At 46.7% G+C, this 18,000-nt stretch overlaps 3 protein-coding genes across 4 annotated transcripts in view; 2 read left to right on the top strand and 1 right to left on the bottom strand.

Moving 5' to 3' along the window:
- ELP1 (elongator acetyltransferase complex subunit 1) overlaps positions 1-12,667 on the top strand; it is an 85,779-nt gene extending 73,112 nt beyond the window's left edge. The window contains exons 37-38 of one of the 2 annotated variants that reach the window (XR_010022129.1): positions 2,882-3,139; positions 12,645-12,667. Coding sequence is in view for 1 of the 2 variants with exons in the window: in XM_063081756.1 (XP_062937826.1) it covers positions 2,882-2,949 (68 nt within the window). In the remaining variant the exon portion in view is untranslated. Of the gene's footprint in view, positions 1-2,881; positions 3,480-12,644 lie in introns of those variants that run through there. The other variant, XM_063081756.1, reaches the window with a different exon arrangement.
- Positions 8,231-9,553, bottom strand: ACTL7A (actin like 7A). The gene has a single exon (XM_063082616.1). The coding sequence runs from the start codon at positions 9,551-9,553 to the stop codon at positions 8,231-8,233; it is 1,323 nt and encodes a 440-aa protein (XP_062938686.1).
- A 2,740-nt stretch (positions 12,668-15,407) lies between the features above and the next one.
- On the top strand, positions 15,408-16,658 carry ACTL7B (actin like 7B). The gene has a single exon (XM_063082613.1). The coding sequence runs from the start codon at positions 15,408-15,410 to the stop codon at positions 16,656-16,658; it is 1,251 nt and encodes a 416-aa protein (XP_062938683.1).
- The last annotated feature ends 1,342 nt before the right edge of the window (positions 16,659-18,000 follow it).

The following is an 18,000-nucleotide window of genomic DNA, read 5'->3' on the forward strand; positions in this document are numbered from 1 at the left end:
TAAAATTTTATTAATATTATTTTCTACATTCTGTGATGTTGTTGTAGAGCAGTTGGGAGGGAGAGGGAGAGGGAGAGGGGAAGGGGAAGGAAATGGGATGGAAGAAGGAGGAAGGAGGAGGGGCAGGATTGAGGCCTGTGGCACCCCCCACATACCCACAGGGGAGACCAGGGGGCTTTCAGCGGTGGCTTGGTTATTGTCAGTCTGGGTGCAGATGTAAAGGGGGTGTGGCAATAGCCCTCACCCTCCACCACCCCAGCTCAGGCCCTTCTTGCCGAGGCTTGCTGGTCGTCACTGGGCTTGGTCGTCACTGGGCTGGTTGAGCGTGGGGGTGTGGGGGGTGTGGCTGAGACCCTCGGCAACCCACCGCCCCAGCTTGGGAGAGCCCGGGGTGCCTCCTGTGGTGGCTTGGTGGTCGTCACTGGGGTGGATGCACTTGTTGGGGGTGTGTGGCCGAGGCCCAAGGATTCCATCCTTGGGACTGGTTGCAGGTATTGGAGGGCATTGCTGAGGCCCCCAGCCCCTCCCCCCTTTCTGGCTTGGTAGCTCAGGGGACTTCCAGTCTTTCAAGGTGTTATAGGTGTTCTTTGGTGAAATGAGACCTTTACTAGTTATCAAACTTTGTCTCTGGTTGTGGTTACTTTGTTTTTTCTTTCAGTTCTGTGTTGGAATATTTGCTGTTCCCACCATTTAAACTCTGCTCTGGAACTAATTTGTTGTCCTTTGCTTACTTCTTTTTTTTTTCTTTGCTTACTTCTAAAATGGGGAATTTCCTGTGGGGACCAGCACATGAGCTCTGTGCTTGAGCTAAATTGCTGCTTTGCTGCTGTTTCCCTAGAGAAGGCTTTATGTGCAGCTCAGGTTATAATGGTTGACTTTATAGGTACTTCCGGATCTGGTGAAATCTGGTGCACCTGGGTTGTATAGAAAAACTGGTCTGGGCCTGAGTCTTTTCATCAAACTGCACCCCTTTCAATTCTATATTTCTGACCAGTCTCCTCTGAGTGGTCCTGCACTGATTGGGGGGCAGATCAGCTGTCCTTGCTGTGTCCCAGCATTTCCCTGGTGGACCTGTCAACCCCACCACCCGTGCTGCAAACACTTCCCATGGGACAGGCTGTGCTCCAGTCCCTTGCAATGACTCACTGGCCTCTGAGTGGCTCCCTTTTTTCAATTGTTGTGGCTTCTTGATCCTCTGTGGGTCCACGGGAACCCTGTTAGTGGTACTGCTGGCCTGGGGGCCAAGGCCCTCTTCTCCCCTGCTGCCTTCAAGCACCTTCATCCAAAGGGCACAGCTGCAGCTTTTGCTGGCTCCTGCCCTGTGCACTCAGCAGCTCTAGTCTTAAAGCAGCTGTGGCACAAAATGGTTGAAGTGGTTTTTTCTTTCTCTCATCATGGCTTCTCCCACCTTCTTGCACTCCATAGGTCTCTCCTCTTCTTCCCCTGAGCTCTGGCGGCCCCAGCATGGCTTTCGGTGCTTTTTAATAGTTGTAAATTGGTTGATTTATGGGAGAGAGTGACACTGGGGACCATCTATTCTGCCATCTTGACTGGGAGCCCAGTATTGATATTCTTATATAACCAAAACCTCCTGTTTGCTTTTGTTGATATGGGTTTTTGTTTTGGGGAGATAGAGAGTAGTAAGTGTATGTGTAATTGTAAAACTGATGTAATTAGTAGAGAAAATCTGGATTGTAAAGTAGGTCAAGGAAAATTAAAATTTGGATGACTTTAAACTGCTGGGACCCTGACTGATGTGCCTGCCTTGCTGGTTGTTGTGAGGATTGGAGGTAGTGAATGCAAACACTCAGTTCAATGACTAGCACTTGGTAGGCACTCCAAAAAAAAAAAAAAAAAGGAAAATTAAAATTTGACAATTTCTAAATCGTATGTATGTATATATAAAATGTACATGCATGTATGAAAATCATGTTTTTAAAAAGATTTTATCTTGAGGATTTTTCTCACATTGTTAAATATTCTTTGAAAATAGTTTTTGATGTCTGTATGGCTCATATGTACAGACATACTGCTAGAAGTTTAATTATCATAAACAATGCTGAGAAAGAGCATCCTTATATATGCATATTTTCTCAGATCTCTGCTTCCTACATTTGATTCCTAGTTATATAAGAGACTCTACAAATCTAATTGGAAGAGTACCAAGGAGCTTTAGGTTACAATGACAAAATTTTCCCCTAACCCCCCCATTATTTACTATTTTTAAAAACAGAGGCATCTTTTTATTTATCAATGTGTTTATAGAATTTTATTTTATCGTAAAGTATTTTCTATCAATTAACTTTTTAAAAATTTCACTTCTCAAAATACATTGTATTTGATTTTCATGCCCCTTTACCCATTCCTCTCCATCCCCCCCCCCCCCCACAGTGTATCCGTTCACTTAAACAGTTCAAGGAATTTTGGTAGTTATTCTGTTTTCTCCCCCCCCACCTGTCAATTAACTTTACTTACTGAACATATACCACCACATTTTTTTTTTTTTACTTTTTAAAAATGAAGGTGAATTTTATATACAGTGAAATGGACAGAACTTAGGTATACAATTTGATGAGTTTTAACACATCGGTGATTCAGTGGTGTAACTACTGCCACCACCACTACCATGCCCCTCCCAATTGAAATATGGAACATTCTTTCACTCTGAATTGCTTGGTGAGCAGGCCCTCAGGGCAAGGCCTCCAGACAGTATTGGCTCTGACCTGGAGGTTGCAAGGGTGGCAGACACATTAACTCTAGCTCTGATGGTCATCATATAGCTGCAAAACCCGCTCACCTCGTTTGTTTAGCTCAGAGTTACTGCCTCAGCTCTCACCAACAATAACATGCCTCAGAATTTCCCTTTCTTTCTCACTTTCAGATGCTGAGCTTTTTATACCACCAAAGATGGACAAAAGAACCCAGTGGAAACTGAAACTGCTCGAGTGACTGACCCAAGTTAGGAGGGCTTCGACAGAGAAGACCGTGTTCCACTCATTCCTACTTGTCCTTCCGCCTCTTGCTCTTTGACACCTAGCTACTAAGAGCTGGGAAGAGTAAGATGGTGATTTACCTCAGCGTTGCCGATAGCTGAGATGTGCACCAGACTTCAGCAGACACTAAGCATTTTATTTTGTATGTAAGTCTTAGTCATCAGCAAAATGTTAAGCTTTAAGCAGTATAGCATCATTTTGTGAGAATTAATTATTATTATTATTTTTAATTTAGTGCTGTTGGAGAGCATATTTACGGTCATGATGAGATTGGGTTTCTTTCCCAACTACAGGTCTGATTTATATTGGGACCTTAGACAAGTTACACAATTGATTTTTGCCTCAATTCTTCATCTGTTACTTGGGAATAATGATTCACAATTCCTACTTCACTTGTGAAGACAAATAAAATAATGTTTCTAAGTTGTTTTATGTTACTGGAGGAGAGCATTATAAATAAACAACAATGTTTCCATCATGGTCAGATGTAATTGCTTAAATGGCTTCTTTACACCTTAAAAAAAGCAGAATAAAAAGTTAAATGTATCCTTTGAAATTCTAAGCCATTTTATGCTGACACCTGTTATTTTGTAACATAAGGTCATGTGCTTCCAGTTATAACTCGTGTGAGCCTCTTATAGTTACACTGTCCATAGGGACTATTTCACTACTTGTGTATTTTCTGCAAGACAATGAGCAGTGTTAAAGCTGGAACAGATTAGAATTTCTCAAACAGTATCATGCACATTTGGTATGGGTGAGCTTAGAGCCTTGTACGGCATGATGGTTGTAAATTATTCTTTGTTCTCCAAATTCTGCTTCCTTTAACTGAAATCTTTTTGACAGTGTCTAGGTTCTTTCATTTATTATGGTGCTTAACTGACCTCTGTTTCATTTAGTTTCTCAAAAGAACTTTCAATATTATTTTCTTTGGAAGAAATGAGAATGTTTTCTCTTTGATGAGTCTAGAAAAAAGCCCAGTTCATTTTGACAACAGTTTTGTGGCTAATCCTTGGAAAAAGTTAAAAATTTATTCTGTGTTTTTAATACCAGAACCAGACCTTCATTACTGTACATAAACTAACAGGAAATGCTGCTTTTGATCTTCAGAGAATAGATATACATACCCCAAATTGTAATTTAAGAAGACTTTCCCTAATAAGCAAGATGTTAACTATAAAATCTAGAGGTATTCACTGTATAATTCAGCTTTTCTGTGTATTTGAAAATTTTCACAAAACGAAAGGAAAAAAAAGGATAATTATGTTCTCTGCTTTGAGGAAATCTACTTTTTGACTAATACCCATAATGGATTTGCTATAATTAAGTGTCCCAAACTGAAAGTCTGAAAGTAGTTTGTGGCTACTCTGTAGCATGAGTAAATGAATATGGGTGACATATGTGACATTTTAATATATTATAGTGCTCTTGCTTTGGGTAATAATAAAGGGACCCAAGCTGGTAGACTGGAAATAAAAGTAAGTGTGTCTGTTGATACATGGTTGCTCAGTTTTCTTAAAATAATGTATTGAAGCAGCAAGAAAGAATTTGTGTGAAGGCAGATCACTGTCAATTACTCTCTCTCTCATCTGAGCAAGATTGAATTTCATTCATTTTGAGAAGAAGCAAGCAGCAGCAGACCTTTTGAGTTGAAGGCAAAGCCAAAGAAGAATTCATGGGGAAAAATAGAGCATACGTGAAAAGGAGGAACTATGTGAGTGATGAATACTTAATTTGGGGGGAAAATTCTGTCAAGTTCTAGAAAAGAGTACACACTCTTCCTAAAAATTTGGACTCTGTCTCAAAGCAAGTTCATGCTGCGATAAGCTAAAATATTCAGTCATTTTCTTGGTTCCATTGAGTCAGACAGTTTTGCTCAGATGTCTGTACATCAAAAGAGAATTTGCAGAGACTGTCTTTGATCAAAGTAGATTTTAAATTTACACTTTAAAAAAAACTGAGTCAGGAGCTAATGTTTTTATTGTGTAGTTATGAGTAGAGCTTGGTATAATTTCTTAGCACTGTCACATATTTTAGAATAAATTTATGTGTATGTGTGCATATATATATAGAATCTTATATACATGCACAAACACTTGAGAGATTTGTCATAGCCCTAGACAAATAACATAGAGGGTATTTTTTTAAAAACTAAGTAAAACTGATGATTCTTAGTAATTTAAGGTGAGTGCAAATTTGGGAAGTAAAATTAGATATTTTTCCTCCTCTTGTGCTGATCATCTGTGCTTCTCATGAAGCACCACCTGGCCAAGCCCTTGGGAGTCTTTGGTTGTCCTTCCATGTCTGTCATATTTATTAGTAACTGGGGTGAGGATGAAAATCTTAGGAACTAGGTAACTATAAATATCCAAGAGGCTGTCAAAAAGCCAAGGCTAATATGGTGACAGTGCTAAAATGGCAGTGCTGAAAGCCTACTCTTTTTTTTTTTTTTTTTTTTGTGATCGATAAGGGGATCGTAACCCTTGGCTTGGTGTCGCCTGCACCGCACTCAGCCAGCGAGCGCACTGGCCATCCCTATATAGGATCCGAACCCGCGGCCTCGGCGCTCCCAGTGCCGCACTCTCCCGAGTGAGCCACAGGGTTGGCCCTGAAAGCCTACTCTTGATTCCCATGTTCTCTGAAGACTTTGCCTGTGCCTTGTGCCCACAGTAGGCTGCTCCACCATTACTCTTATTGGCTCTAAAGTCCCAGGAACTTTAAGAACAACAGATGTCCTTATGTTGTAAAGGCTTCATGTTAAAGGAAAGAACAAGGTTCACCCATCTTAGTGTCCTTGGACAAAGTCACTTAATCTCACTGAACCTTTCTTTCCTCTAGCCTCATGTACCCATCTGACTAAGCAGAGTTTCTCAGTGGCACTGTTGATATTTTGGGTCATATCATTCTTTGTTGGGTAGGGAGGGGAGAGGCTATCCTGTGCATTATAGAATGTTTAACATCTTTCCTGGCCTCTACGCACTAGATGCCAGTAGTGTACCTACTTTCCAGTCAAAATTGCCCACAGTTGAGAATCACCAAGGTAAGATGACTTGCAAATACTTACTACAAATGTTCACTTTTTTTATGAGAAAGATTCTCTTTTTCTGCTAGGGCAATTGTGAGGATCAAGTGTAAGGATTTATAAATGTGTTTTGAAAAAGACTCTGCACTGCAATTATTCAGCCTTATGTTGGTATTTTTTATTTTAAAATAGACATTTAGGCATAGGACAGCCTGGACACTCCCATCCTCCAGGACCACTTCCCACCCCTCCCCTTCATTAAGACCCTCTCATATTGGGGATCTTGACTGGGGTCATAGACCCCAAAGTATCTGAAAATAGAAGTATATTTCTGTGTGATTGGTTTTCTCTGTAATCTTACATATTTTATTTTATGTATTATTCTGAGAAGAGGTTCATGGCTTTACTCACCACTAACCAAACTTCAACTTGCCTGTTAGTGAATGTTCACAGAGTGTTGACAGTAGGGCAGTTCAGGCAGAAACCGAGGTGAACAAGATGTACCTCTCTGTCAAGGCACTCTACACAGTCTGGCTGATCCCTTCGTACTCCAGGGTAAGGCTTAAGTCATCCTTGTTGAACTTAGGAACCTCAGATGCCCTTCTTTGGCTATCTGTCTTTGCTTCCCTACAAGAATGTAATGGTGCCAGCCAGGTATGCCTACTCACCAGGCTTGGATCCAGGGTAAGGTTTAGGACTGTCACAGCTGTCTAAGCAAACCTGGAGGTTGTGCAGGTGGCTGGCTCTGTTGGGCTTCTTCCTGGAGATCGTAGAGATGCCAGCTCTCCTCTGAGTGCTGAATGTATGCCTTTTGAGTGCATATATGGCTAAGGACCATAGTAAGACATCTGGGCCTCTGTAGAAGAGGTAGGAGTCTACATCATATTAGCTAGCTGTTGTGAGCACCTCCTGGAAGCCAAATACTGGTATTCAGGTGTTTGTCTCGGGTTTTAACGTCAGCTGTGTGAGGCAGGCATTTGTATTCAGTTGTATAGGTAAGCAGACTTGGGTCACAGCTAGATTGTAGCAAAATAGGGTACCAAACCATAGGGGCCAAATCCCATTTTCTTTACCATTTTATGGTGGCTGCTAGTGTTGTTCAGATTCTGAACTTTCAAGACAGGGCGGGGAATATACTAGGAACTGTTGAAGTGCTCTAATTACAAACTCCCCCTGCGGGAATACCGTAGAAACTGGTGGGCCCTGGAAGGCTTCCCTGGCCACTGAGGATCTGTATGCTTTTCTGTGCTCCTCAGCTGGGTCAGAATGACCAGCATAGATCAGTCTCTAGCAAACCCACACCATCAGCCCCAGAACCAGCAGCCTCTATCCTGAACTCACCAAAAACTCCACCTATATTCCATAGGCTGGTGGAGAACCTAGTCTGCTGGGAGATGGGCAGCTATTTCTTGAATTGTCTGGGGAATGACCATGGCTTCCATCCTTGACCTCAGTGCTGATAACCCAAGATAAATCTTGCCCCAATTTTTAAAAACAGGAAATCTATTTGGCACTCTTTCTCTGATGTTGCCCCCTTAAGACACATACACATATGTTGCTCATAATATGCCAGGTGTCAGCAGCCCGTTACCATGACGGCTTAATAAGAACTGGTATCAAGACCACAGTGATTGTTGGAACTAAAAGAAAGTACAAACATCTTTGCCACCTCTTTCCAAGCCTTCAGGGTTGCTGCTGAAGTATGAAATGTACACTGCTGCTTTGTGGGAGATCGAACTATTAACAGCGTACTTCCTGTTGGTGTTTATTGAAAAGGAGCTTTTTATGTGCCCCAACAGTATTTCCTCTATAACCTATCTTCATTGCTCTCCCCATTTCCAAGCAGATTTTAACAATAAAGTAGTTCTTAAATGGGGAAAGCACAAAATAAGGGACAGAATAATTTTACAGCTAGTTTCTTCCGAGAAAAAGTGTTTAAGCAATCAACATATAATGTATATCTTTTTCATTTGTCCTTCCACCCCTCTCCCCACACCTGCTTTTGTTTTGGCCGGTGCATATTTTAAGGCAGATGCTGCATCTGTGAAGTTGTTCCTATTGAGTCGGGAAATAGAGAAACACGTTGTGGAGGGCAACATGAGGGGTGTTTAATGCTACAGAAATGAACGTTCTGGCTCAGCTCCCTGTGTGTAGAATGGGCGCTCACCCAGCAAAGTGATGCGCTGCCACCATGGGGGCTGTGCCTCATCAGGGTTCAGAAGCACCTCCTGTAGAGGAAGAATGGCCCGTGTTCCTCGTACTCAAAGCGGTGGACCCACAGTGGTTGGAAGCCCTGAAGTGAGGCCAGGATGGAGCCACCAGTCCACACTGCGCTGTCTCTCTCGGGTAGCACGTTTACCAGTGGGGTGTCATTGGGGCACATGCTGCTCAGCTCCTTTTGCAGACGGTTGGGGAAACCACTGAGCATGGTGCTGCCCCCGCAGAGTAGGATGTTTCCCATGAGGTCCCGTTTGAGGGCGATGTCACACTTATTGAGGCAGGACAATGTCTGGGTGTGGAGGCCCAACTGCATGGACCTGATCAGCGATGGCTTGAAGAAGATCTCTGAGCAGAGGAACCTTTCCTGGCACAGGTGTATCTCCTTCCCATCAGGCAGAGTGTACAGGATCGTGTGTTCAGTGGGAGGGACTTTCTTCTCTTCAATGGGGTCAAGGGCCACAAAGCAGCATTTCTTTTTGATGTTCTCCACGATGGACATTTGGTCCTCAGTGAAGTATTTCCCTGAATTGTTCATCAGGGTCATCAGATAGGCTGTCAGGTCAGAGCCTGCATAGTCTAGCCTTCCGGTGATGCTGGGCAAAGGATAGCCCTCATAGATGGGGACCACGTAGGACACACCATGGCCAACCTCCACCACCAGGCCAGAGGTCCTCCCGTAGGAGTACATGGACAGGCGGGACTGGTAGGCGATGTGCATTGCGGGGGTGTTGAAGGTTTCAAATAGCATTTCTGCATACTTCTCTCTGTTGGTATGTGGGCTCAGGGGTGGGTCTGAAACCAAGACTGCATGCTCCTCTGGGGCGATATTCATCTCTTGTCGGAAGAGATATTCCCAGATATCCTCTACTGTGTCCCAGTCCACAATGATGCCATGTCGCAGAGGGTTAACCAGCTTGAGACGAACCTCTGTATTGACGAGCTCTTGCCCCACGAATGTCTCCTTGCGATGATCCCCGGTCTTGGTGGTCTCCATGTAGGGCTTGCCTACTGTCGTTGAGATCCTGTGGGTGGGCTTTGGCAGGCCAGCAAAACCACATTTACAGTAGCCAGTGCCAAGGTCCACAACCACTGCTTTCGTCACCTCTGGCTTAGGCCTCTCCTTGGCCACTGTTGATTTAGTAGATTCTCCTGGCTTGGAACTCTTACAGCAGACCCGCACTGCCCGCTTTGCTGGGCCATCCTTTAAGGAGGCAGTCTGGAGGACCTGTGCCTGCAGGGAGGCCTGGTTACCCACTTTCTTGGCAGGCGCATCCCCGATGATTGCTGCCTGTGGAGCCCATATGCTGTCAAGAGCCATACTGCTTTGAGAAAGTTCCTCAATCCTGCAGCCTTGAAGGCCTGAAAGGCCTAAATCAGAGGATGACTTGAGAATTTCCCCAACAATGACATCACTGATTATGATGTAATCCAGTGACCTGGGGCTTTCTAGATATGGAAAACTTTGATCCCTGTTAGGGTACAGGAGGGGTATTATTTTTGAAATGGCTCTCCTTTTTCTAAATTTTGTAATAAGCCTGATTTATTCAAGCAATTAATATTTATGAAGTTATTGCTATGTGCAAGGCAGCTGGGAATACAGTGAAAAACAAAAAGACAAAAATCTCTGCCCTTGTAGAGTTTATATGCTATTTAGTGGGGGTTGGAGGGAGATGGAAAATAACCAAAATAAATATATGTTAGAAAGTGTTAAGAGCAAAAGAGAAAAACAAAGCAGGAAGTGGGATGGGCAGGGTGGCACTGCTAGTGTAGCCTGTCAGGGCTGCCTGGGATGGTGGCGTTGGAGTGAAGACCTGAAGGAGGTGAGGGAGAGAGCCATGGGTATGTCGGGGGGAGCAGGTGCAGAGGGCTGGAGGTGGCTGATGAGTTAGAGCAGGGTCACCAGCCTGAGGCCTGTTCTACATAAACTTATGGGAACACAGCCACATTCATTCATTTAAGATTCGTCCATGACTGCTTTTGCAGTACAACAGTAGAGCTGAGTCATTACAACAAAGACCCAAAAAGCTGAAGGAAAATATTGAATGGCCCTTTACGGATAAAGCTTACTGGCCCCCAAATTAGAGCATCAACGAGAAGACCAGTGTGGCCAGAGTGGAAGGAGTGCAGGAAAGTAGATGAGACTGGAGAAGTTAGGGGATGGGGAAGGGTGAGCATCTCATGTCAGGTCTCACAGGCTATGCAAGAACTCTGGCCCTGACTCTGAGGTTAGAAAGCACTGGATAATCCTGAGCAGAGGATTGGCACCATCTGATTTAGATTTTAGCAGGATCTGCTGCTGCTATGGTGACTGTGCCAAGCTCTCTATCTCACTTAAGATACTAAGTGAGAACAATCTTAAGAGGAATTATTTTTGGACATGTTTGTGCACTTATTTCTCGTTCATCGGTGTTACTAGGTAGGCAGTGAAATTAGACCCTACAGAGTCTTACTGATGAGAATATTGGAGCTCGTAGGTACATAGCTCACCCTAGGATATCCAGCCAGGAGTAGCCAAGCTCTCCTGACTTATGGCTTCCTCTCAGGGGTGTGCTGTGGACATACCTTGAAGGGACCTAACATGCATTCCTGAGGCTTGTTGGTCACTTTCTTGCATGCCATCTCTGAAGCTGGACACACTGGTGCTGACGCCTGCCACACTCAGGGCTCCCAGAACCCAATGGTGTGTTATGCAGCACCTTGGACCTTACCCCAGCCCCGTGCTCTTCATAAAAGAGGCAGTCACTACAGTGATGGGCTTTCTCCTTTAAGGAGCTTACTGGGGATGCTCCTTGTGGAATGTTAGAGAAGAAAAAGAGCAAGTCCAGTCTCATGAGCTTTGTGACTATCTGATGGGGGCAGCCACACTGTTACCTCAAGTACAAAATCTCAGCTTCTTGTCTCAATGGGTAGTGGATAATTGCACTGAATTTTCAAGGAAGAAGAGGAAAGTACTTTCAATGCCTTGATGCCTCAAAAATAGTTTACTTACCTGTGCTATTCAGGGATTTTCATGACCAACACAGGTTGATTTTATTTCAAAAGAACTTACATGTAACCAAAGGCATATTAAATTTACAGTCATCTATTTTTCTTTTCCCCAACGCCACTCGAATTCTAAGAAATCTGCAGCTGCTTAGTACATTTTCGCTACCATGGATTCCTGTGAGAGCTGTAACAAATTCCCACAAATTTAGTGGCTTAAAACAGTACAAATTTATAATCTTACAATTATGGAGGTGCGATGTCCACAATCAGTAGAGTAAAATCAAGGTGTCATCAGGGCCATGTTCCCTCTGGAGGTTCTAGGGGATAATCTTTTTCCTTGCCTTTTCCAGCTCCTAGAGGCCACCTACATTCCTTGGCTTATGGCCCCCTTCTTCCATCTTCAAAGATCTCCCAAAGACCTCTGCTTCCATTGTCACATCTCTTTTTCTCACCTTGACCCTCCAGCCTCTCTCTTATAAGGACTCTTGTGATTATATTGGGCCCACCCAGATAATAAAGGATAATAACCTCCTTTCAAACTCCTTAATGACAGCTACAAAGTCCCTTTTGGTATGAAAGGTAACAAATTCAAGATTCCAGGCATTAAGATATGGACGTCTTTGGGGGACCCTGTCACTTGACCTGTGCATTCCACTTCACTGAGACACTCAAAGCCTGGCATGCTTTGATTCACATGCCCCTCCTGGGCTGCCCTGCTTGCCCGTCTGTCATCTTTCATCTCCCTTTCTGTATTTGTGGTGGAAGAGGTTGTGTGCCAATCCCTCCATCCAGTCTGTAAGGTCCATGAGCACAGGCCTCTCCTCACATTCTCCGGGCTAAATCCAGTGGACACTTTCCACTTCTTCCATGTTGCCCTCAGAGTCTCTTTGCTTCCTCTCTGGGTCATCACACAGGTAGAGGTATCAATGATGGAAGAATGTGGAGGCTGTTGACATGCTGCACCCCAGTCCTCCACTACGTGGCACACAAAACCCCCCACGTTTGTCACCAGTCATCTAAGGTGTGGGTGGGCTCCCTGGGGTCTCTGGTGAGGTGCTTCTGGGTAGATACACCCTATATCACTCAAAGTGTCTTGGCTACACTTTCTTATAGAACCACACCTACTTTTACTATTCTGGCTCAAGACTAAAAAACCATGAGGATTCCTGGGGTACTCTTCTATAGTGGAGAAAGAAAACATGGAAAGATTAAATCAAAGAACACATTTCTCCCTGAAGTGTATCCTGGCTCCTGGCTTCAGTTTTTGGAATACCACCCACCCTTGACCTTGGGGGGAAAGGTGAACCAGGCCCCTGTAATTTTAGAAGCTGTAGGAGGTAAGAAAGAGAAAGTCGAGTGAGGAAAAGGCCAAAGGACAGCATTTCTTAGGAATCATTGAGATTTTTTTTTTTTTTTAAATGCAGATTCCTGGATCCCACCACAGCCTTACTGAATCTGAATTGAATATCAAGGCCTAGGAATCCAACTCTTCAATATGTTGAAGTTTGAGGACACCTGAGTCAGGAGCTACCAGCAAAGAAGATTCCTTGCCAAACAGGCACTTTGAGACTTTCTCAATGCTCAGCTCCCAGTGTGGTAACCCAAGTATGCCAAGAGTGTGTCCATTTTCTTCGAGATATGGGAGAGAGGAGCTCTCTTCAGAAGGCAGATATACTCTATCGAGGACTCAGATCCAGATCCAGATACTTGCTCTTTCATGATCTGTAGACCAATGTACCTCAGCTGGGGGCTTTTAGGCACCTCTAAGTCAGCATGCCCCAAATGAAACTCATTATCTTCCCCCACGTACTGGCTCTTCCCCCTGCATTCCGTGTGTGTGTGTGTGTGTGTGTGTGTGTGTGTGCATGCGTGCGTGTGTGCGTGTGCGTGTCCTCCATCTACCTGGTTGCTTAAGACAGAAACCTGGAGGCAGTGAATAGGGATCTAGTTGATGAGGGGACACAGTACTACGGTAATCAGATTCAAGTAATATCTTGAGTAGTTTGCTCAAGGTCATACAGATTATAAATAATAAAGCTAGCCTTGAACTGAGGTCTTTTGAGTCCAGTTTCTGACTCTCTCTTCTATTCTGTACTGTCTTTCCATAAGGAATGGAAGAAAAGTAGGCTCAGGCAGTCCATGAGCAATGTCTTTAAATAGCCTGAGAGTTGTCATGGAAGAATTAGCTTGCCCTGCACAAGCTCAAAAGTAGATCCAAGACCAGTGAATGACTTCTTCAGACAGGAACAGATGTTAATGCAGTGTAAGGCAAAGTTCATCACTCAGAGTTGGCCAAAATGGGGTGAGCTGTCCATGGCAGGCTACTGGATGTGATGTTCTAGAGGAGGTTCAAGTGTCCAGTCCTCTAGTCCCGTGATTTTGTGATCCCACCAATGGTGTTTCTAGGTCATGATTCTCATAATTGTAAACCTTATAAAGTTGTTACCTACATAAGCTAGTTTAATAGTGCCATGTTCCAAGAAACAATCCAGCCAACAAAAATCCCCACAAGTTCTTCGTTAGTATTCTGACATGCTCTGTAGCAGTATTTCTTAACTACATCTTTAAATCCCTTTTTCCTCTATCCATGTTGCCTCATTCCTCAGTTACTTCTCTTAATTCTCCCAGAAAACTTCCTCAGCCCCAATACTCCTCTTCCTCCTTTTCTCCTGATTCTTCACTACCAAGCCCTAATCTGGCTTTGAGGGGTGAGGGGCAGTGGGAACCTAATGAATCTGCCCTTTCTGGATGACAGGCCATCTTCCTTAGACACAGGTAAGGGTCATTCTCTCTCCCTCTCTCCCCACGTCTAATCCAATCATCTAACGCAAGTGCAATGTTTGGAGCTAAAGAGATCACAGGAGCCGATGAGGGAGAGCCTCAAATGCCAAAGAGCTCAGATCAAACTGGATAGTTGGGAACCAACAGATCAGGTTAGATTCTACCTTCGAAGCTTCTTTAGAACCTGTCCCTTCCTCTCTTCCACAGCCCTAGCTCAGGCCACCTTCAAGTCTTACAAGGATTTCTTCAGTGCCCTCCTTTCAGGTCTCAGCTCCTAGTCTTGTCCCTCCCCTCCATTCTCTACATTACAGCCAAATGCAAATTTTCCTAAAATTGTCCTAGAAGGCAAATCCTGCCACTCCCCTGCTTAAAAGCTTCATTGGTTCTCCGTCTGTCCTTGTTTTAGTCTAAGCTTACTCCTAGCATATGAGGTCCTCCCTAGTTGTTTCCTTGACTTCTCCTATTTTTCCAAACACTTGAACTGCTGGAAGCTCCCCACGGTGCCCCCTTCTGAGCCTTTGCTCAAGTTGTGCTCTCTGCTTGGGATGCCTTTGCCTCCTCTACAGTTACTTGACAAATACCTGCCTCTCTTTCAGTTTTTGACTTAAGCATCACCTCCTCTCTAGAGAATCTTCTGACTCCTTCCTTCAAATAAGCTCTCCTTCCTTTGTGCACCTCTGCTCTCCAAGTAGACTTCTACCTGCAAAGCCATCTGCATCCATTCTATCTTCTCACCTAGACTGGCATTGCTTGGGACCAAGGTTTCTATTGTCTATCACTGGCAGGCTGCACTGGGCCAGACCCACTACAAACCCTGGTAAATGTTGAATAAAGGGAGGAAAGTACTCTTGGAACCCCCAGGCTCTTTAAGGAGGCCTGCTGCATTGAAGTTGGATGAACTTGGCTTAAAGTACAAATGCTCCAAGCATTGTTCTTGGACAAGTCATTTGAATTCTGATCCGCTGTGTCCTCAGCTCTGCCTACCTCCCGGGTTCTGCAGAATAACCTAAGTGAAGTACCTGGTACAGTGCCTGACTTACTGTAGGGGGTCAAATATTCATCACTCTCTCTGCCAAGAGCAGAGGAGGGAAAGGTGTTTAGTCAGTATAGAGAGGTGGGTGGGGGCTAGGTGTGGGAGCAGGAACCTCCAAGACCCCAGTGTGTTTGGATTTCTAAAATGGTGCTGGCCACCTGCTCTGTCCTGGAGCTAACTCGAGTTAGGGGGATGGGGGCGGGGGTGGCAGACAGAAGGTCCGCCAAGGCGGAGCCCTCCCCTGCTGCCTGAGTGGACCAGCCCCCACTGACATCACAATCCTGTGGTTGCCAAGGCACTGCTGGACGTTGGCTCTCATTTCTCCCCACGGAGCTCTAGGTTGTGGATGTGAGACGTTGAGGAAGGCAGGCAGATGGCGACGAGGAACAACCCTAGCCCCATGCCCATGGGCACAGCTCAGGGTGATCCTGGAGAGGCGGGAACACTGACAGGCCCTGACGCTGGCATCCGGGACACACATTTGTCCCCTCAGCTGAAGATGAAACCCAAGAAGGTGCGCAAGATCAAGGCGCTCATCATCGACCTGGGCTCCCAGTACTGCAAGTGTGGCTACGCGGGGGAGCCGAGGCCCACCTACTTCATCTCCTCCACCGTGGGCAAGCGCTGCCCCGAGGCGGCGGAGGCCGGCGACTCCCGCAAGGAGACCTACGTGGGCCACGAGCTGCTCCACACCGAGGCGCCGCTCAAGCTGGTGAACCCGCTGAAGCACGGCGTCGTGGCGGACTGGGACTGCGTGCAGCACATCTGGGAGTACATGTTCCACACGGCCATGAAGATCGTCCCCGAGGAGCACGCCGTGCTGGTGTCCGATCCCCCGCTCAGCCCCAGCAGCAACCGGGAGAAGTACGCCGAGCTGCTGTTCGAGACCTTCCGCATCCCGGCCATGCACGTGACGTCGCAGTCGCTGCTGTCCATCTACTCGTACGGCAAGACCTCGGGGCTGGTGGTGGAGATCGGCCACGGCGTGTCGCACGTGGTGCCCGTCTCGGAGGGCGACGTGCTGCCGGGCCTGGCCGGCCACGCCGACTACGCGGGGGGCGACCTCACCCACTACCTGATGCAGCTGCTCAACGAGGCCGGCCACGGGTTCACGCGCGACCACCTGCACATCATCGAGCACATCAAGAAGCGGTGCTGCTACGCGGCGCTGCTGCCCGACGAGGAGCTCGGCCTTTGCCCGGACGAGCTGCGCGTGGACTACGAGCTCCCCGACGGCAAGCTCATCACCATCGGCCGGGAGCGCTTCCGCTGCGCCGAGCCGCTCTTCTCGCCCTCGCTGCTGGGCTGCAGCCAGCCCGGCCTCCCGGCGCTCACGGCCGCCTGCCTGGGCCGCTGCCGGGACGCGGGCTTCCAGGAGCTGGCCGCCAACGTGCTGCTGTGCGGCGGCTGCACCATGCTCGACGGCTTCCCCGAGCGCTTCCAGCGCGAGCTGAGCCTGCTCTGCCCCGGGGCCGGCCCCGCCGTGGCTGCCGCGCCCGAGAGGAAGACGTCGGTGTGGACCGGCGGCTCCATCCTGGCCTCCCTGCAGGCCTTCCAGCAGCTCTGGGTCAGCAGGGAGGAGTTCGAGGAGCGCGGCGGCGCCGCCATCCACGGCAAGTGCTGAGCGGCGGGACCCCGGCACGCGGGGCCTCCCTACCCGTGTCCAGAATTTCACATAAAACTGTAATGTGCATTGCTCTGGTCTAGTCTGCATTTCTTGCTCTAATCGGAGAGCAGAAGATGGGGTGGGGGTGGGGTTGGGCTCAGACGTATCAGCACATTTTGCTCTGCTGGGGGGAAAGGGAGGGGTCCCCTCACTGATCCCTCCCCCTCTGCTTTACCTCATGAGGGTGTCATCATCTCCGAGCTTAGTGTGGCCTCCTGTTTCATTAGCTCCTCCGGGTTCCAAACCTGATTCAACAGCCACTCCACATTGCTTGCTCACAGCTGTCAACCATGGGGGAAATGGCTCAGATTAAGGGACCAGCTTGGGTCACCTAGTCAAGTGGGTGGGACGAGACTGACATCCAGTTGTCTGATTTCAGTCTCCTGTTTCTGCTTTTGAGAGATGCCTTCTCTCAAAACGTTGTCGTTGCTTGGTCACCCCAGGTTCCCTCACTGACTCCCCCTTATTGCCTGCCACCTTCAAAGTGGCAGCCCGTGGGTGTGATGGGGCGTCTCCTGAGTGTGAAGTGCCATTTCTAGCCATCAGTGGCCCTCCCTCTTTCAACCGCAGCCAAAATTGCAACTACTTTTCCAGAGTCACAGAGACGCTGAACCCAGAGGATGTCAGAGGAACAAGAAGGTCCTTTAGAAATCATGTGGTTCTCTCTCCCTGCTGTAGAGATGGGAAAACTGAGGACCAGAGAGGGAGGGGGTCAGCCCAACCTCAGTGGTTGAGCCCAACTCTCCTGACCAAGTCATGATTACTTCCAGAAAGGCAAATATGGCTGTTAAAGGCTAGTCAGCAACCCAAAGCACTTACCAAGCGCTTATCTCAGCCCAGTAGCGGACCGAGAAATGACCAGAACACAGCCCCGTCCCTTGGGATCATGCACAGCTAGTAGATGGCCACATTGGTAGGGAGGTGGGGTCTGAACACAGTGTTCATGAGGGTGGGAAGTGAAGGTGATATGTTGGAAAGTGTAAATGGAGAAGTTGCTGGGCACGGTGACCATGTATTGGCTTTGGGGACAAGGGAGAGGATGTTGAGGCTTGTGAGGTAACAGCTGGTGAGTAACTGTCTACCTAGAAGAGGGTGGTTCCTGCCCCTTTTCCCACACCCACTTCCTGATGGGGGCCATGACCCAGTGCAAATCCATCTATGGAATCAGATGTTGGAAAGGTGTGTAATCTTGGATGGGCTATCAAGCCACAAAAAGACATGGAGGAACCTTAAATGCATGTTGCTAAGTGAAAGAAGCAAGTTTAAAAGACCATATAGTATATGATTCCAGCTATGTGAT

Source organism: Cynocephalus volans, chromosome 17, assembly GCF_027409185.1.
Source record: "Cynocephalus volans isolate mCynVol1 chromosome 17, mCynVol1.pri, whole genome shotgun sequence".
NCBI classification, from domain to species: Eukaryota; Metazoa; Chordata; class Mammalia; order Dermoptera; family Cynocephalidae; genus Cynocephalus; species Cynocephalus volans.